The sequence below is a fragment of the Corapipo altera genome, unplaced genomic scaffold (assembly GCF_003945725.1).
Source record: "Corapipo altera isolate COAL_440 unplaced genomic scaffold, ASM394572v1 101, whole genome shotgun sequence".
Taxonomy (NCBI): Eukaryota; Metazoa; Chordata; class Aves; order Passeriformes; family Pipridae; genus Corapipo; species Corapipo altera.
In genome coordinates, this window is record NW_020884984.1 from 1,038,469 (window position 1) to 1,064,171 (window position 25,703).

At 39.0% G+C, this 25,703-nt stretch overlaps 2 protein-coding genes across 2 annotated transcripts in view; one reads left to right on the plus strand and one right to left on the minus strand.

Annotated features, from left to right (window-relative positions):
* The window catches only part of SYN2 (synapsin II), a 170,134-nt gene that overhangs the window by 60,205 nt on the left and 84,226 nt on the right, over positions 1–25,703 (minus strand). The window lies entirely within an intron of this gene.
* Positions 24–24,226, plus strand: TIMP4 (TIMP metallopeptidase inhibitor 4). Its single transcript, XM_027666036.1, has 5 exons — positions 24–260; positions 14,466–14,563; positions 19,584–19,698; positions 20,372–20,496; positions 20,636–24,226. The coding sequence occupies exons 1-5, from the start codon at positions 131–133 to the stop codon at positions 20,831–20,833; spliced, it is 666 nt and encodes a 221-aa protein (XP_027521837.1). The 5' UTR covers positions 24–130; the 3' UTR covers positions 20,834–24,226.

Consider the following 25,703-nt stretch of genomic DNA (forward strand, 5'->3'; position numbering starts at 1 on the left):
TCCCACATCCGTGCGGGCGGCAGGGATCGATCCCACATCCGTGCGGGAGGCAGGGATCGATCCCACAGGGAGCGCACAGCCGCTGGAAGCGCAGCTGCGGTGCCGGGAGCCCTTTCCTGGCGCGGGCAGCATGAGCCCCGCGGGCAGCACCGTGGTGTTCTCCGCGCTGCTGCTCCTGACGCCCGGGATTCCAGCGCTGGTGGAATCGTGCAGCTGTGCCCCCGCGCACCCGCAGCAGCTCCTCTGCGACTCGGCTCTGGGTGAGTCCCGAGGGCCGGGGGGCATCCCACGGGAATTCCTGGCTCCGGGGGAATCGGCTCTGCCAAGTGCCTTGGGCTCTGCGAGGATCTTAAAAACCACACTCTCCTAAAGAGAGGGCTATGGCAAAATGTATGCCAGAAGCTGTTCTACTTTCCGTGCTTTCCCAGAGCGTTCTGTGGTTGCAAATTGCTGAAATTGCTGTGCTATAGAGTGGCTTTTTCTGATTTCTAACAGAGAAACGGCTTCTTTCAGGTCCTAATTTAGAGTACTCAGGGAGGAATACCCGGGCTTTCAAATGGCTACTCTTAGCAGTATCTGTAGGAGAATATTCTACCTAAAATATGCCTGCTACGTGTAAACTGTGCATATAGATATTTCTACAGCACTTTGGGGGAAAAAAAACCCAAACAAAACCCCCCACAAAATAAAAGTCCCCAGTGCCAACATGCCAAAACGTTTGATATTTGTTCTGCTAAACTACAATTTCTTTAATTTGTTCTTGGGGTTTTCTGGAATTTTCGAAAAATACTGGAGCAGGAAAGTGATAGGCCCTTTATTTTCTGCACACAAACTGGCTACAGCAGCTCTGTATAAATATAACTTTCCAGCCTTTGAGACAACTGTGTTTCACGATATTTAGTCAGCACTGTGCTTGAGACTAAAGATCACAAAATTAAAGTGCATGGGGATGGGAAAATGTGACACTTTGCAGTCTTTTGATTTCGTTAGCTCAAGCTAAGGCTGGTTAACTTCCATCGGGTGTGAACAGTAAATGTAGAACATGAGTTTCCAAAGTGTCACAGAATTAGCATCTCTATGGGACAGGCAATACCTTCTGCATACTGATTCATTGCTTTTATGCCCTGACAGAAAATCTTTGTGGCCGCTACAAACTCTAAGCTCTGTTTGTGACCATCAGTTAAATTGTTTTTTAATCTGCCCATGTTAAGCAATCTCTTTCATGAAATTACCTACACCAGGCATTACACACTTGGGGTTGTTTAAGGAGTGAAAGGAAATAGAAGCTGTGCTACCAGGAGCTCAACTGTATGTGTGTACATTTAACTGTATGAGTCTGATGCATTCCTGTACATAAGAAAGTGACATTTTTTCAATTGACTTAATGTAGAGATTTTCCTCAATACACAATTTTATAGTATAGAGGAAACTCAATATATATCATAAGAATGGCTTCTCTAATGAGGATTGCCCATAATGAATATTTTAAGATTTATCCCATTCTGAGATATATTTTATGAATGGCAGCTATATCATGCTACTTTTTTGCAATCTTCAATATTTAAATATAAATAAATAAAACTATGTTTGGACTTGATGCTCAAGCTCTCACTTCTATAAATATTCCTATTTAAGTAAACTGCATCTTTTGGCTAAGAAATGTTTATGTCAAGGATCCCTTTGTTCAATATTTGTAATTTTAAAATAGCATTTCTACATATTATAAAACAAGAGATGAAGGTAATTCCTCATATAAATACATGTTTTTCTATATGCATTTGCATATACACACACATAAACGCAGCTCTAAGCATTTATTGGGTTTGCTTTGGCCACAGTATTTTGCATAAGCTGAGCAAAATCCCTTTTAAGGAGCTGGAGAAGGCCAGTGGAGCTGTCTGCCCTGTGTGAGAGCAAACTCCATGAAGCAGCTTGGCAGAGACAGCTCCTCCATCCCAGTGCCAGCAGCCTTTGTGCCTTCCCCCCAGGCTGTGGGCTGGGACTGCCCTTGGGAAGGGGCAGCATGAGGCTGGAACCCTGGACACACAGAGCACATCCCCTGGGAATTAGGGCTGTGCCTCCACACCTCTGCCTTGTGACCACACCTGTGGTCTTTGGGCCACTAGCATCTAAAGCTGCTGCTTTAGACACATGCAGACACATATCACAAACCTCTCCTGGCAGCAGCACCACACTGAAAGACTCAACATTTTCATACTTCCAAAATACTGATAAAGAAAGGAACAGCCACTCTTCAGCTACCCAAGTCCAAGAGAGCTGAATGCTAACCCAGTGACATGCTGAGCCTATTTTATTTCTTTCATTTAAGTTCATCCACCTGTGTACTCACAAATACAGTCAAGTATTTCCTTGCAGAATAAACCCCTAGAACATCTTATTAAAAACAAAAAACCCCCACACTATGTCTCTAGATTCCACAGTAAAAATAGAGACAAGTCTCAGGTTTGCTCATGGAGCTACCAACCATCCCCTGGCCAGTTACTGTGCTATTTCTCAGTTTCATTCTATAACTGTAACATTTTTAATATCCTTTAGGATGACTTGTGATTTGAGTGGAGTGAAAATGGAGGTGGAGGGGGTTGAATTGACAGACCTTACTTGAGCCACTAACTGAATGTGTGGAACAACTCATCAACCTCAGTGTTTATGAGAGAGACCCAAGGAAAAAAACAAGCAGAGAAATTAATTAAGTCCAGGACAAGCTCTTTCACTTTTCCTTTTGTTCAGGTGATTAGTGCTGCAACACTTTTGTCTTCTAGGGCTGGGAGGCTTTTGTGGCTTTACTCTCTAAATGGCCACAGGTACCACACAACTGAGTAACCTGGTAGCAATAATGGGCTTCCTGACAGACCTGGGGGCAGAGGGAGCTCCTGGTCCTAGGAGGTGCTGCCTAAACCTGGAATAAGGGATGAGTGCAGAGCCCTACAGGTGTTAGAGGGTTGTACCCCACGGGAAGAACAGTAAATCAGGAGCGTTGCACCAGTCCTGCCATTCATCTGCCCTTGGGTTTGCTCATCTGACCATGTAGCCTTGATAGGATGTGATTTTGAACCAATTTGAGCAGTTTTTGTGAACTTCTCAGCAGTTTTAAATTTCCCTTCAGACAGAGGTAACTCCTCATCAGCAGGAAGTGTTGAGCACCATGAAATGCACAGCTTTTGTTAAAAAAGGGAGATACATTCTTGTGTTCCTTTAAATGGTGCTGAGGCCCTCCTAGAATGTGCTGGATGCCTTCAGACCCCAGCAAACACCTCTGCTTTCCAGCGGGACTTTCACTGGGAATAGAGAGGGGAGGTTTATTAAACTTCCACTAATTGCACTGCTAATTGTCAGTGCTGACCCCTATGCCCAGGTTTTCTCCTCACAGAAATGCAATGTGGGCAGGATATGCTGATCAATATTTCAAATATTTCACTATAGTGCCAAGCCAATACAACAAAATTCTTCTGATAATTGTTTTTTCTGGAGCAAAACACGGATGCAATTGGGTTTACTAGACAATGCCAAGACAACAAACTTCCCTTTTGCCACTGACTTTGACTTTCTGGCCTCAATTCTAAACCAGTGAGAACATCAAAACAGACAATCTGTAGAGAGAAATGGTATTTGTGGAGAGCACTGATACCTTTCTAAAGTCTGGCACTTCTAATTCATGATGATTTTCTCCCTTAGGCATAAGCAAGGTTATTTTTTTGACAGAAGGATAAATATGTAAACACTTCGCATTTCTTAGCTCTGTAACACCAGTTCCCAACCTCAAAGTCAGATTTCTTATTTAAATTGTCTTATTATTGTTTTTTTCTTAAGCATATATTAAAAATTATATTTTTACTGAATATTGGGCACCACACTCGAACAGAAATGATCTGGAGTACCAATAAATACATAATATAGCTTCAGAGAATAGTTCTGTAGTTTTGCAGAAGAGTGGCATGTTTCAAAATACGATGGAAACTTTACAGCTGGAGCTTGGCAGCATTTTCAGCCTGTTAAAATCTCCCAAGATCACTGAGATCAAGCACTGTAAAGATGTGCCCAATGATATATTAAATTTTAATCAAATTTAAACATAACAGTAAAAATTTTCTTTAAGTACGCCAAAATTAAGTTTTCAAAGTCAGCTCTTCTGGGACAAAATTACAATATCCTATTTCTTTATTACTGAATTTCAGATTAAAACTTTCAGAGCTCAGTGTCCCACAACTTTGCCTCTCTGCAATATAATGCTTAGTTTTGTACTGGAATTGATTAATTTGTGCATCATTAGTGTGGGAAGTAACTTTGCCTGATGGGAAAAATCAACAAATGGAAAATGTATTGGAAATGTGGATGGTACTTCTTCCAGGTTAGGGAGAAAAGGGGAACAGTGAAATCAAAGCAGTTTTTATGTTTTACTCTTACTTCTTTTGTGTTATATGCACTCACCACACCCCTACTCCCACAGCAGTGTGACTGTGCAGGTCTGGTTACTGCACGTGCTGATTGATGGGCACCTTCAGTGGGGGGTTTGACATAAGGTTATCATTGAGGTCACCAACCTTCACGTGTTTCGGGGTACACTGTTCATACAGACAGTAACAACCCCACCAAAAACCATGATGCAACAAAGGTTTCAGCTGAGTCCCATAAAAATGTAGACCCTTGATGCTGTTGCTTGGGGGGTTGGGCAGGACAGCCTGGCTGTGGGAGACCCTGGCAGGACCCAGGGTCACAGGTGACTCTTCCAGACACCCCCCCGACAGCCCTGGGGTCACAGCTCACGTCTTAGAGTTGTCTACAGCCTTCTGGACTTGGCCATGGCATGGAAAACTGATGGCACCTGGTGTACGATCTGCATTTATATTATTGTCCTACCAAACAGAGCTCTAGAGTGGAAATCAGAGACCATAATGCATTTCTAGAGTAACCTGTCACTGACTGGAAAAGAATATGCATTTTCTTATTTCTCAGGGGTCCCCCACAGGAACGGAAGAGGAGTTTTTACTCCAAGAATTGTGAATTCAAGGACAGAAGTGCTGTTCTAGTTCTGTCTCAAAGAACAGGCAAAGCACTGCACCTGAGCATGGTTCTTGCAAGGATTATTATGAAAAAAGAAGTGGTGAGACTGCATGAGTGCCATGGAAGGAGCATGCTGTCAGAGCTGTATCTTCAGAGCTTTAATTATATTAACCAATCAATCCTCTTAAAACAAGCTAGAAATTATATTAATCTCAAAACTAATGTTATTCATATTCAGCAGGTTTAATGCACAGGGGCTGATAATATTATGTCCTCAGCAAGGGGCTGAGGGAAGTGGAGTTCCAGTCCTATGTGTCCCATTAGTGTTCAGAAAACAGTGTTGGTAGGTAGGAGTCATTAACAGTCACTCTTCCCTATGCCCACTTTTTTTTTACATGACAAATATTGAGTTCATTAACAAAAATTATTGAGAAATAGACATTTCAACCCATTTTTCATCTATTTTGGCTATCAAAGAAGAAACATAGAGTAATTTTTATTACTTTTTTCTTATATATACTTTTATATAAATTAATAGAATTTTCAAATAAAATTTAAAAACCCCTGGACAACGTGAATCCTAATAAGTTATTTAGTTTAAAGTAGTAAATGCTGATTCATTTAGAGTGAAGAAAAAACACCTGCCACCCTGCAAAGGCCCATCACTGGTACAAATGCCTGCAGATTACAATTAAGGCATAATTGCAGTACATATAAATTTCTTGGCATCATAGCCTGAAACTTCTAAATGCTTTCAAAAATACCATAAACTGGCTGCTCTGACTGCAGAGATGCTGTGGAGTTAATCACTACTTACAACTCCATGTGTTTGTACCTGTCTGGCTGCATGTCCAGTGAAGCACCTCAACATTCCTGTTCCATGAATTGCTGGAGTGCTACCACGGGAATAGCAGCGAGTCCTTTCATTTGCAGCTGACATTTAACAAAATGTTAGTGAAACAGCTTCCTAGGACCCAGACTGAATCTCCTGTTTGGGAGTAGAAAGAATAAGACCTGAGTAAGACCTACAAGTAACTCTACACCTGCTTGAGGGTTTAGGATAGAAGCAAACACTTCAAAAGTCCTTGGGAAGTTACTTTCTCAGCTCTGAATTAAAGACTTAGCATGCCAATAGCATGCAACTCTACGAAATATTTCCCATGTTCTGTAGATGATTGCTCTTCAAAACCCTGCTACGTAAACAGGAAAATGGGGCTCAATCTGGGAAAAATGCAGTCGTCCTCCTTCCCTTTGCTTGGCTTTTCATGGCATTGTTCCCAACAGTTCAAAGTCATAGCGGTGAAACGCACTGGCATCACAAAACTGAACAACAGGACAGATTTTTAAGGAGCCAAATCCACTGGATTGACATTCCTGTCAATTTGAACGTAGCTGAAAACTGTAACATAATTTAGTTTTAGTGAAAAAAAGCAGAGCTGGCTATTGTGTAGTAGAATGAAATCTCAGAAGAATTAAGCTGGTTGCCTGATTCAGAACTCAGTAACACCAACTTGTTGCTGAGTGTGTTCTTAATGCAGGATAAGAAAGCTAAGAAATTGTTACTTTTATTGAAAAGCATGTGTTGTAGTGCTGGGAAACTAAACCCCATCCTTTCAAAAACTACATTCTACACACACCGGCTGGAAAACAAAATTCAAGCCTAGAAACAAAGACTAAATACTATAAAACAGAGAACATGAAAGACTGTAAAACTCTTAATCCTATTATTCTCCCAACTTTAATCCCTAACTTTCTCATTAAAAAGTATCTCTGCAATGTGGGGTTTCTTCCGCCCGGAGGAAGGGCCAGGCCACTGTGACTGGAAATCCACAATAACATAATGTATGTTGTTCTACAGACTTCAGAACAGAACCGGAGTGTTATTCTTCAGCTGAAATTAGGCAGATGTTGATTACTAGTCAAATGATGTGGTATTTGAGGCTTGAGAAGTAGAGAGAAATATTTCTGGTAACATGAGCAGCAGCTGTAAAAACAGTGCAGAAAAATAAAACTGACCTTGAACAACATTAGGAAATCATGGTAGTTTTTAGGTAATATTTAAGTTAAAAGAATACCATGCATCTGTTAAAAATACACTTACCTCTTCTATTTGAAAGTTTATAATAACTAGATTTTAAGACCTCACTCTCATATTGAATGTATTAGAAGAATGTATTCTTCTAATTAAAAAACAACAACAACAAAAAAAAAAAACCAACAAAAAACCCACATAATCTTCTGGTTTAACAAGGAAGCCAAACCCAATCAACTCTTGCCTTCAACACAAGGAATTTTTGCATCCTGAGCCAAAAACACAGAGATCCACAAAATCCTGACCTACCTGAGAGTCCTAATGAGCTTAAATATGGACCTTCTGCATTCTGAAAGCCTCAAATGGATATGCAGTTTGGATGCAGAATAGCACAGATCTGTGTTAATAAAACACTTAAGAGTAACCAAATTCTGCAAAGCATTTACATTGAAATGTAATACAGTGCAAATTAACATCCATATCAAATGGTAATAAAAAAATCCTAGGTATCTGTTTAATCAATTTTGAAAATACTCATGGGTTTTTCAAAAATTACAATGGGGTTCTTTTTAGCCCAAGTGACAAACCTTCACTCAAAGGCTTTGGTTTCTCAGTTACAGATATGATTCTTATCTCACCACACTTCTCATGTAACTGGACACACCACTAAGACCAGGCAATACTCATCCATACATGGCTTTCCATAGAATAAAGGGGGAAATTATGCTACTGTTACAGTCACATTCTTCAACAAGCTCTTTGTTTACAGATCCAAAACACTTGTGTCCAAATAGTCCAAAAAGTTCTCCTTTTCTGATTTCTTGTGATTTCAGAAACTGTGGTTCAGTTAAGTACTGCACTGATGATTTAGTTATCTTACAGGTGGCTATAAGCATTTATTGATGGAATATCAGGAAACTAAAATACAAAGCAGGGAAAAATGAAATTGCCTTTATGTCCTAACTAGGAAAACATCTTTTGAACAAAAGATTCCTTGACTTTGGGTCTAGGAGTTGCGGAGGAAGAGTGAATATTGACAATGTAGACTTACAGATAAGAAATCCATCCTGCAAGCCCACAGGAGAAGAATTTTTTCTCAGAATTGGGCCATCTTTGTTGCTGCTCATTCTGTTTGCATCTAGAATTGAACTTAGTACCACAGCTTCAAACATCTGAGTTGAGTTACAGTTGGGAAGTGAAGTTTGCTGATCTGTCCCGTTGAAAGATAAACTGACAGACGACCCATTTGCTAAACACATTTGTTCTTTTTTAGCTGTTTAAAGATCATTCAAAGAACATTCAACACTGACTGATTCTCAAAAAAGTACAGGGATTAATGTTAGGTTTCCTTTCCCAAAGGAATCAGAGTGGACTAGAATCTCAGTGGATATCCTGAAGTAAACATCTTTCTCTCTACTGAAGTCTGAAACAATTAAAAACTTGTGAAATAATTCAGAAATTAACACTGCAAAAGAATGGTTGCAGTCTCCTTGATGTTGTAAAGCATCAAAAGCAAAGAAAGCAAGCAAAAAGAATGAATACTACAAATAATTTTTCACAGGTGATGATGGCAGCCAGCAAATTTGGATTAAAAAACCCAAAACAAAACTAATTGGTGGTAAAAGCATTTGGATAGTCATGGCAGAAGTGGTCTCTGGATGACTGGAAGTGTTCCAGTGAATTCATAGCTACCAGATTCTGAAAGATCCAAACAAATACGAATTACTTTGCAAAAGTGCAAGTTGCCTGAGTTCAGCTCAGGCTGCTTACTGGAAATAAAGATAAGGATTCACACGCCCCCAAGCTGAAAAGCAAATACCTGAAGCAATAGAAAGTAGCGGAGCTTTTGCAAACGTAGAGTACAAACCTTTTTTATGCAGTACAGACAACCTCAACCCAAAATGTGTAAATTGTGCTCCAGCACTAGCAGAGCCTTTTTTTGGACTCAGAGTAGAGAAAAACAAAAAAAAATTTACAAGTGGGAACAAGATAAAAAATAATGGCATTTTTATGAGACTGTAGTTGGCAAATCCTTCAGCAAGAATAGAGAAACCAGAATATTTGCAGTTCAGAGACTTGCTTTGAAAAGGCTTTAAACAGTGCAAGTTAAGGACAGCTTACTGATCCATAATATCCTCATGGTACTGGCAGATAATAGTGTTACTCATTGCTTTGTTGCATGAAAACACAGCAGCCACGATCCCTGCTCCCAGGGACATATGGAACACACACAGAGATTCCCCCAATTTCTTATCATCCCAATGGCTACACTTCCTCCCTTACTGAGGGAATAGTAAGTGAATGCTCAAGTACCTACACATAGAACAGGTACATCCTCTGTATTTCACACACCTCTCTTGTTGAGATTTCAAATGACTGAGATGGCACTACTGCCAATCCTTTTGGAAGCCAACATAGGCAAATCAAATACTGAAACACAAGTGTAAGAAAACCTTAATTCTCCCCAAACTTTCTAAAGTCTCTAAAATAATCTGCTTTAAAAATTCAGTGTGTACGTAGAAGTATATACTGGGTATTAAATGACTTATTTTAATGTCAATCAGCCCATAACTTTTGTCTCCTTTTGGACAAATTGCCTTCTTTTGGAAGCATTAGTGATACCTATGAGTTTCAAGCAGTTACAATGCTCCTTCTGTATTGCCAGTGCTCCTTTCTTCATTTCATACGTATTTCGAGAAATTATAATATTTTCCATATCCTTGAATACACAGTACATGAATATTAAAGCAGGTTAATTTGCTTTCTTCATTGGTGAGAATCAAAGCTTTACCATAAGCAATTGTGGCAAGGAAGTGTGAACAACTGAGTCAAATAGATGGCAGAGAAAGGGAGAGTGGTAATGCTGTACACATGGGACAGTTGCTCTAAATTACAGAAGAAGACTCTTAAAACTTCTTGTCTATTTTGGGATTTTTTAGGCAGTACAAATCAGCAGCCAATAGACCATATTTTACTTAGAATTCTATCTAAGATTTTTATCTATTCTATCTTGTGCAGTATTGCTTTAAGTGGGTTAATTAACTTTTGTCTGTTGGGACAAATTCTGTACAGATTCCTGTTCTTTTTTGAGGTTTATCATTCATTCTCCTTGCCTGCTGGCTCTTTCCCCTCTCTGCAGGAAAGTCTAATTCCCTATCTGAAGAATAAATTTCTTTGGTCATATCTCTGTACTCATGAAACACAAGTATTCCACATTGTGTTCTCGGGTTCCTTGGCAGCTCTGAGAGCATTTCTTGCCAGTATTCTTCTTCAAGAGACCAAGAGCATTTAAGACTGGACCATAATATAGAGGGTACAGTACCTATGGCCTCTAGATGCAAATGAGGTCAATGAAATAGTGTGGCTACACCTTCTCTATGGAGTTTTTCTTGGGCTCTTTGCATTATTTTACCATAACTTAACTTCAGGTGAATACAGTAGATGAGGCCAGTTCTGCCCACAGACTTTTAGTTAGTTTGCTTTCTGGTTGTTCACATTTAAATTTTTGGCCAGTGAGAGACGCCTGAGTTAAACTGGAGGCAAATCTGATCTGCCTCCAGACATAGTGGCCAGGTAATGCTGAATACAGGCACTGCACCTGGAGCAGCTATTTGGTGACAAGAAGGAATGAATTACTGTTCCTCCTGGGAATTCAAGGTTCCTCTCTGGTCTCACACTGAATCCTCTTCATTAATTCACCTCCCAGAATGAAGATGGGCACTGCCAGATATCTCATTATCCGATATGTCCCCAGTCTTCTCTTACAGAATACACAGATTTTAGCATTGTATACAACAAGTGACAGGGTGTTAATAAAATTCCTTCTTTTTTTTTTTTAATCCTACACTAAACACCTGAAGGCAATCCCCTGTCCTTTGCTTGTGGGGATTTGTTAATAGACAACTCTTGGCTGAGTTTTGTTCTGGCTGCAATGTAACCCTGTGGCACCACCACCACTGTACTGCAGGCTTTAGGTATTTCCAAGTAGTTTATCCCAATATATAAATGATTACTTTAGTTGAGCAAAGTTGTCTGTCTTCAAACACTGGGACTGCGACCAGAAGGTTAAGTAACATAATCTTACCACTTGTTTAAGTACAGTAATACTATATAAAATATTATAATACAGAACATATTATTTCATAATTCTAACTTATAACGATGAGAGTAATTCTTCAATCAAGAGGTTTCCCTCTGTTACTGCCTTAGAAATAACTCAACAGTCTAAAAAGATACTACTTTTAGGAAACATATGAATTTCAGTGGACAAAGTGCAAGTATTTGCTCTGTTCAGATTCCAGCTCCATCTATGCCTTGGTATGGGCTCTCCAGTTCTTTGTGTCTTTTCTCTTGCATCATATTTCCTTGTGTTTGCCTCTGTAGTGGGGTAAAATCAATCTCGTGGCAGTGAACTTCTTATAAAAAAGCCCTTAGTGTAAGTACTTCCTCATGATCATAGAAATCTCTAACACACAAAGTGATGGTGCCGTTTATTTACAAGTATTAATTAGTGTAGCTTATTTCAGAGGGAAATCACTCAGCTTTAGGAAAGATGCACTTAATATCTTTCTGTTCTTATTATATATAAACAATTTTGGATTGTATAAACCTCAACCCTTTTCTCCTAGCTGTATTAAACACAAATATATCTGATGTTATACCTAGTAAGTTCTGCCTTTTACCCAGTTCAAAATGACCTTTCATGGATGTAGAAATGGCTGGAAGAGGTTTATTATTACTGAGGAAAGAAGGAACAAATATATTCCTAACACACCTGTAATATTGACTGCCCAAGGGCCAAGCTGATTTACTAAACAGAGCACTGGTCTCCTATAACTCACATTAACTCCCTCTCAGTTCGGTTCCCCGCAACAACCAGCAACTACAAAGTAGGCAGAAAAGTTTAAATTTTATCAAAGTTGATTTACAGCATATGAATTCCACGGAAAAGCTACATCCCCCTACTGAAATATCAGGGTGAAGTCTTTTGCAAAACAGTCTGTATTTTTAGTGCAGAACAAATCTGAGGCCGACGGGATTACTGGCATTGGAATATCAAGGCTATGCAATATGTGTTCCATATATGCAAATTCCTCATAAGGAACCAATAACTGCCTGACAAATAAAATGATATTATTACACTAAACAACCAGAGGCTGTTCTCATTCACACAGAGGAGAAGCCAAGACAGCCACGGAATACTTGAAACCATGTCTTGAAAAGAAGTGCAGACTCAGAGGAATCCTGAGTCCTGACCACCCTCTGGACCACGAGTGAGGAGAGGGAGATGGCCAGGCCTAGGAATGCTCCATCAGGAAGTGCTTGTGGCTAAAAACAGAAGCAACCACATGAATCAGAGGTTTCAGGAGACAGCTAGACGACATCGATTGAAAAAAAATATTAATGCACAGAAAAAAAGAAAACCAAGCGGGATTAAAAGGCCCCAAAAGATCTGTGTGAATTTGAATCTGGTTTCAGGAGAACACAAGAGTAAAATCCAAATAACTAGAAATTTAGACATCCTGTAATAATAAAACTTTCTTGCTGTTAAAAAAAAAAAATCCAAAGCTCTATTTGGTTTTCCTTTGCCATCTGGAAGCTTTCTCTTAAACAAATGAATGAAACACACACAACACAAAAATACTTTTCATTTTCTTCTACACATCCAATAAGAGATCTCTTAACGACAACACCCAGAATGTTGGTTTCAGCTTCTCACAACTCCATGGAGACCCCTGATTAGTGGTCATCTGTAATGTTCCTCTCAGATGTTAACAAGTAGAATTTAATAAAAATAGGAAAACTACTAATGTTTCAATATCAAACACAAGGGGGAACGTAGTTTTAATTATCCTAAAAATGTTTGCATTGAGTAGGCAGGAAAAGATTTCCTGCATATAAACCATGTTATGGTACTGGGAAAACAGTGGAGCTCAATCCTGTTTTCTCAGCCCTTACCTTCAATATTGAACAGACTCTTTAATGAGAAAACCTTTTTTAAAGCAGTAATGATGGAAAGAAAACAAAACATGATTCTAATTTGTCCTTGCCAGCAGTGTAGTACACACAATCCACAACACTTTTCCTCTGGAATTAGATCAAAGCTCTGAAGACACACTGTTAATTTGTGGGAACATAGCACATCTGCAGATGATTAAAGAGACGCTGCCACTTACTGTGTGAAATGAGGAATTTGCTGCTCAGATTTAAAAGAACTCTTTCCTTCCAATCCATAAGTCTCAAATGCTCCTTAAAAAGAGTTTAAATGGCTTGGGAGGAGGGACGACTGTGCCAAAAGATAGAGGACCTGAGCTTTGAAGCTGGAGGCATCTGTATCACGTTGGTTATTACATCGACTTTGCTCTGTAAATGAGCGAGGAAATGAGAATTGCCCGTGACGAGGTGGGACCGACCTCTGCCTGGCTGGGTTTCAATCTGCGTTTTTCATTCTTTTCCTTTAGATATGATGTTAGATATGATAAATATGAGGTCAATCTATCAAAGAAATGGTTGGGGTATTTTTGGATAAACATGATTTCGATGTCACAAAAATTTTCCTCTACTCTGGCCTTTGCCAGTGTCTGTCCATGCAGGCACAGATTGTTTGTTTTACAAGCCCCTCACCTGCAGAGGAGCTGCAGGAGTCGCCACCCAGAACAGAGCAAAAATAGGATGCTCAATAATTTTGGGGGATAGAAGTCCCCAGAGGGATTTTGGCCATATACCATATTCTTAGAACCTCGTTATTCACTGTGCCTAATAGTCCTGGCATATTTTAAACATCATACACAAGAAAGGTGCCCCAAACAAAGAGAAGAGAACAATCAATTTCTTCTTTCATTAAATTCATACTTTCCTTGATTAAAGAACAGGAAATAAAGTGTGTTAAAAGGGGGAGGAATTGATTTATACAGGTTTACACAACTGATGATGTGCTTTGTTAAGCTTCAGAAAAGCAAATAAAAGTCTATTCTTGACTTCTGATTTTATGCATAAAATCAATGCTTTCATTTTGTCTGGCACAGGCTTTCAGTGTTACTTCAAGTCTATTTAACTGATCAACAGTTCTTCTGTCATCAACAGAAGTGTCCCTTTCCACACTGATTATAATGATGGGTATTTTGTAACATTCCATGGGATTCAAGTCTTTCAAAGACTTTGATGGACAATTTTTGTCAAAACTGAGTGGTAACATCAATCAGATTTCCAGATTCATGGGAATTCAGATTTACATCACAGGCAGCCCATTTCTTTTTATTTTCAGGAGTTAACTTAAGGTAGTGATCTTATAGTAAGAGCCTTAATTCTAGCTAAAGTGTCAAAACAATGCTAAAATCGATCAAGATAATTTTTGGTTTTGCTTGCAAAATGAGGCATGTGCTTATTTGCATTTAAATCTTTCTCTCTATTACAGTGATTCGGGCAAAAATATCCAGTGAAAAGGTGGTTCCTGCCAGTGATGATCCCTTTGATACCCACAAAATGATCCGGTATGAAATCAAACAAATAAAGGTACATGGAATCACTCTGCTCTTTTGAAATTCAATGGTCATAACCTCTGTATATGACTAGTTTAGCCTAAAATGCTGGAAGCTGAAAAAGACCCAGTTAGACCTGGGTGAACTACACAGAATAGATCCAAGGAGAGTTTAAAAAAAATGCAAAAGAAAAAAGCAGAAGGCTGTTCTGATGTTCAGGAGCTGCTTGTCAAATAATGATATTTTGATGACAATTTTATTATTCACAATTGCTTAAAGATGACTTGGAAAGAGTCTGAAAGAGCAAGGCCCTATGTTCACAGTGAATAGGGATATTTGCAGGAACAGGAGTCCTTCCCTCATATTAATATACACCAAACTCCATTTTTATGAAAGTTGCTAGGGAAGCAAACACCAAGTGGGAGCACCCAAAGATTCAATCATTCAGAATCTCACAGGATTTTTCCATTATTTGTTCAGCTCCAACAAGGGGATATATTCATTAATGCACTTTAAGAAGATGCATCTTGGTCCCCTTCAAGTCACTTTTGAACTCTCACTGATGTTAAAATAATCATGATCTACCTGTGTCTGGAATACACAAAAAATAGTCTCTCTAAATTTACGTGTGTGAGTGTGCATTAGTGGGGTGGTTTGGTTGGTTGGGTGATTTGTTTTCCAGGTGGTTTCACCTCTCATTTTTCACTGAATATTATTTTATATTATTTGCACTTTTACACTTGCTGGAACACTGAAGAAAATCCTTATGAATGGCTACATGCTTTCGAAAGGAAATTCAATCATTCAAGCTTTATCAGTAGATCCCCTCACAGGATCTACTGAGAAAAATCTACGGTAAATAAGGATGGTTATCACACACAACTTCTGTTAAGGTTTTAAAGCAATTTCAACAAGCCAGTCTTTACACTGCTAAAACAAACTCCAAAGCACTTCACCATCTGCCACTTTCTGTCTTCTTAAATACTAAGGATATATTCAAATGTTTCTTTACAGAAATAAGCACATAAATACCAGAGGAATTCTCCTTCCCCCCATTAGCACTTTAATGTTCTATTGCTCCTCGGCAACACTTCAGTAATTTTATAGAAATGCAAATCATCTTACGCTTCAGCACAAACAAGAACAAGGAGAAGTCTAGTCTGAGTGATTATTTTCAGTCTATAATCCTGTACTTCAGTAATAGTACACTGAAATCTCTGAAATACATTTGTATATCGAAGCTGTTCTGGAGTTTCTTCCTATTTTTCACAAGTGGAGGCCTATTCAAAACTCAGCATCAGTTAGAGATATTTATTTAATTCCAGTCAGCTTCAGAAGGCAAGTCAACTAGGACTGGACAAGCCAGAGAGATCTATTTTCTAATAAAAGATGCCCTACATTATTACATGAAACATTAGACTAACAAATGGGTCTGAATTGTCCCACCCTTCAAAGTCTTTCCTCTGGCCAGAGGAGTTCAGAGGAGGCAGGAGCCGAGCCTTCCGTGGCACTCAGCTGCCTTGGGACCCAGGTCCCTGCTCCAGGCACCGATCAACCTAAATGGAAGGATTTTGGTTTGAAATCTCTACCCCACAGAGCGTGAAAGCACACAGGAGCTCTGTGACCTGCCCATCCTCTGTGGAACTGAAAAAAGCCCATAAAGGCAACTGTGCCTGATAAATCCCACAGCAGAGACAAAGAGTGAGGCAACCTGTTATGTTCTAGGCATGTAATTCATAGTTGGTGTGTGGGCAAAAATTGAACATGACCGAGCCTACTGAAAAATTACTGAGAAATACATTTAAATTAACAGAAGTTTAACAGAAAATTGTTTACACTGTAAAGCCCTCACCACGCCACAAAAGTAAAAAGTGTGAGGAATTTTAAATAGCTCGTGCCTGTAAACATTTGGTAAATGTAAAATAATCAATTAAAATAATATAATGGTGTATAAAGTCAGCCAGATTTGGCCATCTCCGTGGAATGGGACAGCTCACAGCCTGACTAGTAACGGCACAGAAATAGCTGGGCATAGATCCTCAGATGGAACCTCATGGCTCGGTGGCCACACTCCTGGGTAACTGAGAACTTGCTGGCTACAGCAATTAACTTGATCACACCATTTCTCACCTCAGGTGATAACATTTAAAAGAATCTAAATCAACAGTGCAGTCGAAGGGTCGAATATTCTCTGTTCACTGTTACAGTCTTTCTTCTCTGAGCGCTCCAGAGCCCTTTCTCTTGATGACCTACAGGACAAACTGCAGGGCCCTTGGAATGGCCAGTGGCACTGCCCACGGGCTTGGGGCTAATCCTGTGCAGGAACATGTGCAGGATGGGGGATAGGCTTAGAATTTGTTTATATAGCATAGAAAGGAAGAACAGACTCTCTAATCATCTCTTTTGAGCTAAAAGATGCATTGAACTAAAATACGATTATCAACTCCGTGTGAGTTTTGGTGTATGCTTTTTAGGCTACTCACATATTCACACTTCCCTCATCAGTTCTTCTCCCCTCTTGGAAAAGGAACACAGAACCTGTGAAGGTTACATTTTACTGCAACTGAAAATTCAGCAAAATGGTGCTGTTTCTCTGCTCTGGGCTCTCTGGGCTGTTTGACATGTAACAGTAGTGTGGCTTGCTTATGGTAACCCTGTTACAAAAATTATATTCCTGTTATTTTAAATCCCGTGCATTAGGCTTCACATGAAAACACAGCTATTTTAGTCAGAAATATTAAACATTCTTTTGATATTAATTTCTAGAAATAATAATAAGGGGGTTTATTGATTTTATAGAGATGGGTTGGCATATTGAGAAGCCATAAATTTTTTCAATTGCTGTTCTTATTTACAGCATTATACTAAAGAGAGGAGATAATATGTGATTTATATGCAATTGAATATGTGTCTATATAATATTATCGTGACTGACTTGGTCATCACACTTGCTCCAAGGAGCCAGCTACACATTAAAACAGTGCCATGACTAGATATGTGAAATCGACAGTTTTTACCAAATTAAACAAGTATAAACAAAATTGCTAACTATTTTTCATGAGGTGCATGGATGGAAACCCTCTGAGAGAACCAGACTGCTTTTCCAAGGGGTGGGGTCACTCCCAGTGGGAATATGAGGAGATATTCAAGCTAAACATGAAGGTATCTACACTTTACAGTGACACCTGCAGTTTTAAAACTAGATATTAATCACTATATAAAGCTAAGAAAATAAGCCATGATATAGTTGAAAAACCTTAGAGAAGAAAGAAGATAGAAGAATGTAATTACTAGAACAGAAACATGCCTGAGACACTGGAAGTAATATAGATGGTTTTTTAAAAAGGAGTATTTTAAAATTTTAAAGCCCTGGCCATATGCTGTTCTTGGTTACATCCATCAGGAAGACAGAGACAGTGTAAAGATAGATGTTAGCACCAGGCTCACATCTCTCTGTTTTCCCAGTTCCTCATTCTGTTTTCCTACCTCAATGAAGTCCTATCAGGAGCCCAAATGTGCACAGTGGAAATCAAACCACAGAGAAATATCCATGAGAGAATATGATTGAGAAGATCAAATACGATTGACTGAGTTAAGCAGAAGATTATAATCTTAATAAATGCTTTAACAAATATATAGGTCAAAACCTAAGATAAGTCAGACTGCAACTTCAGAAAAACCACCCCAACCAAGCAACCAAAAAACCTGCAACAAAACAAACATCAATCTCATTTAAATATTAACTAGACCTCTATTACATTTTGCTCTGTTGGGGGGCTTTAATAAATAAATCAATTTGTGTTGCCTGCATAATGCCTCTTAAGTTATTTGAGATCAAGGGATGAACTGTGCTGGGCTGCCGCACCAGACTACTTTTACCCTATAATAAAATTAGGCATATTTTCCTCATCATTACAGAGGGTTTTTGTGATTTTCTCTGCTGTTCTGTACAGGATACCAGTTTGTTTTGTGTTTTGCTTTGGTTCAGTCTGTTTGGTTTTTTTTACTTAAGTGTTTCAAATCACATTTAATATTTTTGGACCCGAAACCTGGTGACAACAACACTGGTTCTTTTCCTTCCATAAATAAGGCTTCAGAAAAACCAACATATTACAGCGAGTTTTCTAGCGCCCCATGCTATTTAAATCTCCTGGGAGAACTTGAGTAAAACACAAACACATTTTCCAGTGACACCAGCTGCAACTGGGAGAGCTGCCCTGAGGAGCTGTGAGTCCTGCCATTGTCCCCAGCTGTCACCACGTGCCATGATGTCACCCCAGGCCGCTGGGTTTGGTGATGCCACGGAAAGTGATGACAGGCTGACCCTTCTGAGGCTGAGCCTTCTCACGTTGGGGCCCAGCGAAACTTGTTTGGATCTTTTAATGGCTTATTTTAAAGATTTCTTTTCGCAGTTGAAAACGCTGATTGAGGAGCAGCCACTTTGAAAACTGCTTTGATCCTGATCTATCCATTTTGGTCCTGTAAAACCTAAGAGCTGGATCCCATTTTCCAACAGTTATTTGAGAAGGTCCCACGGATCAGAACTCTGGATATGGAAAACCAGCTTGCTTTAGTGACCAAATAGAAGAACGATACTAAGTTCCTCAGCATGTTTAATGTCCCAGGAGATACCCATCATTACACTGATGAAGAGAAAATTTCCCTTATTAATATACTGAGAAACATTTGCATCTTATGATGCTGCAGCACCAAGGTTGAGATGATTGATGTCTCTGCATTGCTCCTTAAATGGAACATGACAGTAGAATATAAATGGAAGGGAAAGCTTTAACAATCCATTAAAAACACTGAAAAAGCACATTTTAAAACCTATAATTTAAAAAATGAAGAACTACCTAATTTCCTTCTAAAACTCTTGGAAATGTTTTATTCAGTGAATTGAAAGGGTCTAATTGTTGGTGTTTTCTCATAGAATTTTGGACTTTGGAGCCTTCCTTAAAGAGACTCACCATGTATTTCTTTCAGCTGCTGTTTGTAACTGTTTTTTCATGGTTTTTCCCCACAACTGACTTTCTGTTTCTAATAATTTTCAGATGTTTAAAGGATTTGAAAAGCTCAAGGATGTCCAGTATGTCTACACCCCTTTTGATTCGTCACTCTGTGGAGTGAAATTAGAAGCCAACAACAAAAAACAGTATCTTCTGACAGGTAAAATATGGGGCCCTTCCAACTCAGCCTATTCTGTGACAACTAATGTACCTGTAAAATCAGAAGTAACTGCTTAGATTGAATTTGCTAAAACATGCCAGCCCTTGTTAAAAAGCAATGTATGTATGTACTAAACACAAATACAAGATGTACAAACTGTGTTAAGCTGTAGTTATAGTGTGATCTTCCATGTTTTCCATCCTTCATCCAACAATCTTAAAGCAGTTCCAAAGGAAGCGAAGGCCAGTAATAATTAGTAAATAGAAAGAACTATGCCATTATTATTTGATTAAAACCAACAGTACTGATTCCCCCAGGAAAGCAGACACGCATAATGAGACAACACATGCTATGCCTGTGCAGATCTGGGGTACTAAGGAACTACAGATTTTTCTATGGAGTCCTAAAATCTTGTTTAACATTTGCATCCGTCTCTTGCTGGCAGATTATTGGTATCTTTTGAAAAATATCCTTCTTAAATCTTTTACGTTTATACAGCATGCAGTCAGAAGAATATTCTCTCTGTTATGATTAAATTAATTTTTAAAAAATGTTAAGTATGACTAACCTGGTGCAATTAGTAAAAAACTTGAGGTATTCTTACACTTCTGTTTTAGTATTTAGAAAACACTTTTAATTGTTTGGCTTATTTTTTGTGTTTTCCACGCTGCAGGCCAAATTTTAAGTGATGGCAAAGTCCTCATCCATTTGTGCAACTACATTGAACCATGGGATGATTTATCCTTGTCTCAAAAGAAGAGTCTGAATCAGAGATATCAAATGGGCTGTGGCTGCAAGGTGAGTACAGAACAAAACAGTGCCTGTGGTGGAGCCACCTGACAGGCACCAGCAGCTTCCAGTGGTGGGAACTATTCTCTTATAAACAGCATTTTAAGGAAAGCTGCGAGGTGCTAAAGCAATGCACTGTTTCCCACAGATAACCACCTGCTACATGGTGCCCTGCTCCATCACTGCCCCCAACGAGTGCCTCTGGACAGACTGGCTGATCGAGAGGAAGCTCTACGGGCACCAAGCCAAGCACTATGCCTGCATCAAGAGGAGTGATGGCACCTGCAGCTGGTACCGAGGTGGGCCCCCCCCCGAGAAAGAGTTCATTGATATCAGCGAACCTTAAAACCAGCACTTCCTAAAAAGCCTTGGAGTCTCATCCTATCCACCACTGCCCGCTCCCAGCTTTGAACTGCCATCGTCTAATGTGTCTGTTGCTTAGAAACACAAACAAATTGTCCTGTACAGTAAAGTCCCAGTCTGTGGGACTGGCACTGGCGTAGGACAAGGGACAAACCTCCTGGGGGTACCTACTCTGTGCTGTTATGCTTTGCACAGAGGTTTGAGCTGAGAAAGCTCCTCTGTGTCCTCCAAGGCATAACAGGTTCCCTTTGCCAATAGGAATGTACAAGAACAAAAGAGTTGCCAGAATTTGTCCCCCGTTTGATAACCTACAGATTGAGAGCACCCCGTGTTGTATTCCAAATCTTTCCAACGAACTACAGAATGTTTTATAGAACTATTTTTTTCTGTATGAAAGTCTTTAATGCAAAAGAATTATTGTACAGTGTATATGTAAAGTATTATAACAATGTGCTATTAAAAAAAAGATTCACAAATATTTCCTTACCTGTTGAAACAAGTTGGGATTAAAACAATCTGTGCTCCACATTTTGTATATTCCTTATGTCACAGCTTTCTTTATCTATGGAGTTGTAACATTCAGTGATAACTAAGCTAAGAAACAGCCTTGATATACAAAAGCCTCTTCCCAACTCAGCATTCCTATGGACTAGCCACACCTTGCTGAAAGAAAAGCCAGATCTTCTAATGCTTCAGCATTTCATGGAACCAACACAAATGATGATAGGCTGAAACTGCTCATATTTACAGAAAACTTGTCCACCCTCAGGGCAGCTGCAGCACTTGGTAATGCCTCTCTCAATATGTGACCAGGTCATTGTATTCCAGCACTGTTAAAAGCCTTGGCTTTAGAAACTCATGTGAAAACATATGCAATAGACTTATACAGCAAGTGATTTCTGAAAGCTCTCAAATATTTGATCATATTTAATGATTTTTCATTCATGAATACCTGTTGTAGTCTGTCACAGTGAATTTGGCTGCTCATGATCTTGTACTAGAGAAGCGTTATGACACATTTTGCCTTTTACTTTTTTAATGCCTTAACTTTTCTAAATTGATTCCTGTAGCTAGTAGCTAATTCACACATATCTAAGTTTACAAAAGTAATTAAATTCACAGAGGTGAAACTTCAAAAACTATTTCAGTAAATGCCAAAGTTCAGACAGTTGTCCAGCTCCTTGTGTCCCAGAAACTGGGGCAGAACCCTCAGGTAGGGTGGGAATCTCTAATAGCTGCCATCTCTGATGTATTTTACTCTCCCCAATTTTCTATGTTGGATTTCTTTCACTTCATTCCAATTTTGTCTAGAATTACTCTTGAATGTTCCTTACATGAGACTTTAGAACATAGGCAGAGATTTAGACAGTTCTGCTCTCATTTGGTTGGATCAGGTCTATTTAAAGGGTTAACATCCTTTACTGGCTCCTGTTAACCCCAGGGTGACATTCCCAGCCTGGGGGCTCAGTCAGAGCCACCACATTATTGCTCAAGGGTTTTCCAAATAGTTCCTCAAATCTGTTTGCTGTAGACTCCTAATAAAACCATTGGGACTTGAACTTGCAAATAATATGTGCACATCTTTAAGTGCACAGACATTTCTCATGCCATTCAATTCAACGAGATAGTAGTTTGGCCATGAAATTCAGCAAGTCCCATGCAACATAGAACACACTAAGGTACGATGCACTGGATAAATAACAGAGACCTGAAAGAAACGCCACTGCACAAATTATTTTTGTGACCTATTTTCACCTTTTTAATGTTTATTTTGACTATTGCACAAATGCATATTAAAAGGATAGGTTTCAAAATGCTCTTCTGAGAATAAATATCATTGTTTCCTTTTTCTGGGGCTAAATTTATACATTTCCAATGAAATGCAAATGGTGCAAGGCCAACAGGAAGGCATGTCATTGTTTCTTTCAGGAATATATGTCCTATAATATATAAAAGTCAATGTTTCACCTTTTATGCACTCTAAATCAGTTTTGTTATTTTAATTTACAATCCTAAATTAAAACACCATGCTTTTATAAAGACAAAACTAAAATTACCAAACACTATTCATTTGGACCATAGATTTACTACGGCTACTTATATAAATGAAATAAAAAGAATAAAACGGCTTCACTTTTTCCAAAAAGAATTGATATTGCAGTGAAAATATTGGCAGTGCTGTGCATTTATATTACTTATTTAAAGAAAGACTTAAAGCCAGGCCTTATTTCCTCATGTCAAATCAGAACAATTCCTAGAGAAGCCCAAGAGAGCTTAATAACCACACAATGTCTGAATCAAGCACAGGGCTGATTATTATTCAATACATGTCCAGTGTAGCATTTGTTTCCAAATCCATTTTGATGTGATGCTGTCTTTTGGACAGCACTCTGCAGCAAACAGATATTTTCTGCTTTTTAACTCAACATTGTTCTGTTTCTCTTTCAGTTTTAGAGTAATTAAACCTTAAACTCAACTCACCTGACACAGATTGTCTTCTCTGTGTGCCTTGTACAAGTAAAGGTTTTCTTTTATATTTATGAACAGACTGTAATACAAATTGTATGCCATAATTAGTTTTAATTATGCCACATTTTATATTTGTCCTGCCGTAAAATATCCCACATGAGGTGTTTCACAGTTAGTGGCTGTCGACTTTGATTTCTGGCTGAACATAAATCTGAACAAACTCACCACGACGGGTGGCACAAAGATTATTTTTCTCCCTCGTGTCAATAAATATGGCAAGCAAAGCTTTACAAAAACCCCTCTCAGAACGAGTTTTTATTTTCCCTGAGATTCAGCACTGAGAAAGATTATGAAAAGGCTTGACTATAATGTGGCATCATCAATATGTTATTTTCCTATCAAGGTTTTTGCTGTAGTGGCATTGATGTATTATCCACGGCAGATTATTTTTACAACACTTTATTTTTACTTCTTGAAAACGTATGTGTTTATATGAAAGGTTAGAGCAGGAATATAGCCTGGCACAGCACTTGATTTTAATTTGAAAATGACTCACACAACTTATGATAAGATTAGGGAATAGAAGAGAGAAGGGAGATTGGACAGATGAATGGGGAAGAAACACCACCTTGAATATTGCTGGCTTTTTCTCAATGTTCCAGTTAAGTTTTAATTAAATTGTTCAACAATTATGTTGAAAAAGCCTTGTTGTCTTTTCTTCATGACAGAGAACATAAGAGGTGGGAATGTAGTGAAACAAGGGAACTAATTACTGAGGGAAGGGCTGTAGATATGACTCAACTACCAATGAGTTCAAAAGCCTTACAGCGTTTTGTATAATCAGTCTGGGATGAATGTTTCTGTTTCAAAAAGTGTTTCATTAAAGCAGCTCCATTTTTACACAAAAGAATGGCATCTTTGTTTATTTACCTTTTTTTGCTGGCTAAAGACTCGGCACAAACCATCAGCAGAGTGTGAAAGAAGCAGAGGAAAGCCCAACAGAGGCACACCTCTGGCATGCTCAGCTGAGCCCTCCATTCCCAGAGACTTGAGGCTTTCTCCTGCTCCCGCATCGCCCCTGTGCCTCCCAGTGCTCGTTTAAACTGCAGGGGAGGGAGAGCTCCCTAAGGTTTCCCCTTAAGGAATAAGAAAGGAAGGAGCAAACACAGGAGGAACTACAGAACAAATATTTTAAACCGTAATTTCCGAATTCTGTATAAGCAAATGAGGCCAGCTGTTTTTAAAGGATTCAAAAAAATGAAACAAAAAATAAATAGCATGATATGTTTTCAGTTTAGCAACAGAAGACTGGTACCCAGACCATCTTAGAACCCATTCTAGAAATCTGAACACAGTGTTATCTTGTTGCCTGATTATTTCCCAAGCCACAGAGTTCCAAATCCTTTCTTCAGAAGGAATAAAACCAAAGAAATGAGCCCCATCAGAGTCAGTTATTCCAGCACTTGTAAGCCACATATGGCAATGCGATACCCAAACGTGTTCATTTTCTCTAGATTAACATTCATTACATAAAATATGTAAAGAAGATTACTCAGCTGTGGAGAACAACATTCAAAAGTTCAAACAAAAGGTAAATAACTTAGCAGCTTAGACTTTAATGAGCATATAGGGGAACAAAGGGGGGGGAACCACTGACACAGTTGTTATACTCCACAGCAAAATATGCCATATAAACTTATAAATCTAAAACATTAATTCTTGCCCCAAAATTATAGGATATGCTCTTTGTTTCTATGTACTGCAATTTAGTAATGCATTCAAAAGACTTGCTTTTTCAATAAAATCATAGATTATCTCCAGTTAAGGGTCACGGAGTCCCACAGGACTGCCTACAACTAAACTATACACCCAAGAGCACCATCCAGATGCTCCTTGAATTCTGACAGGTTTGGTGAGATGCCACGGCCAGTTCCCTGGGGGGCCTGAATAGACGATAAAATAACGAAGAAAGAACAATAAACTGCAAGCAGGAAATGACAAACCAGATAAGAATATCTTAGATATTCTTAGGAAAACAGATCTAAAAACTTATCACTATTTAAAAAAGCATCTTGCAAAATGAGATGTGGTTCTGCCTCTCTACCAGTCACGAAGGAACGCCTAAGGCAAAAAACACTTCCTGTGCATTGTATATTTTCCTGACAGATCCATCAACAGAACCCCCTTTCCCTCTGGAAAGATATGACCATCTGGGACAACATTTAGACCTGCTGCTCCAGATCAGTACCTTTGGCTCTATGAAACCTCTGTGTGCCACCTCACTGTGGTGAAATCTCCTCTCAGAAGTGTCATATATGACAAGAGAAGTGGAAACATCTGTGAATTCATAATCCAAAGGAACCAGAGAGAACTGGAAAAGCAGG

Coding starts and splice junctions, on each gene's coding strand:
- TIMP4 (XM_027666036.1), top strand. CDS start 131: ATGAGCCCCGCGGGCAGCACCGTGGTGTTCTCCGCGCTGCTGCTCCTG. Junction 19,699..20,371: donor AAAACAGTATCTTCTGACAG/GTAAAATATGGG, acceptor TCCACGCTGCAG/GCCAAATTTTAAGTGATGGC. Junction 20,497..20,635: donor AAATGGGCTGTGGCTGCAAG/GTGAGTACAGAA, acceptor TGTTTCCCACAG/ATAACCACCTGCTACATGGT.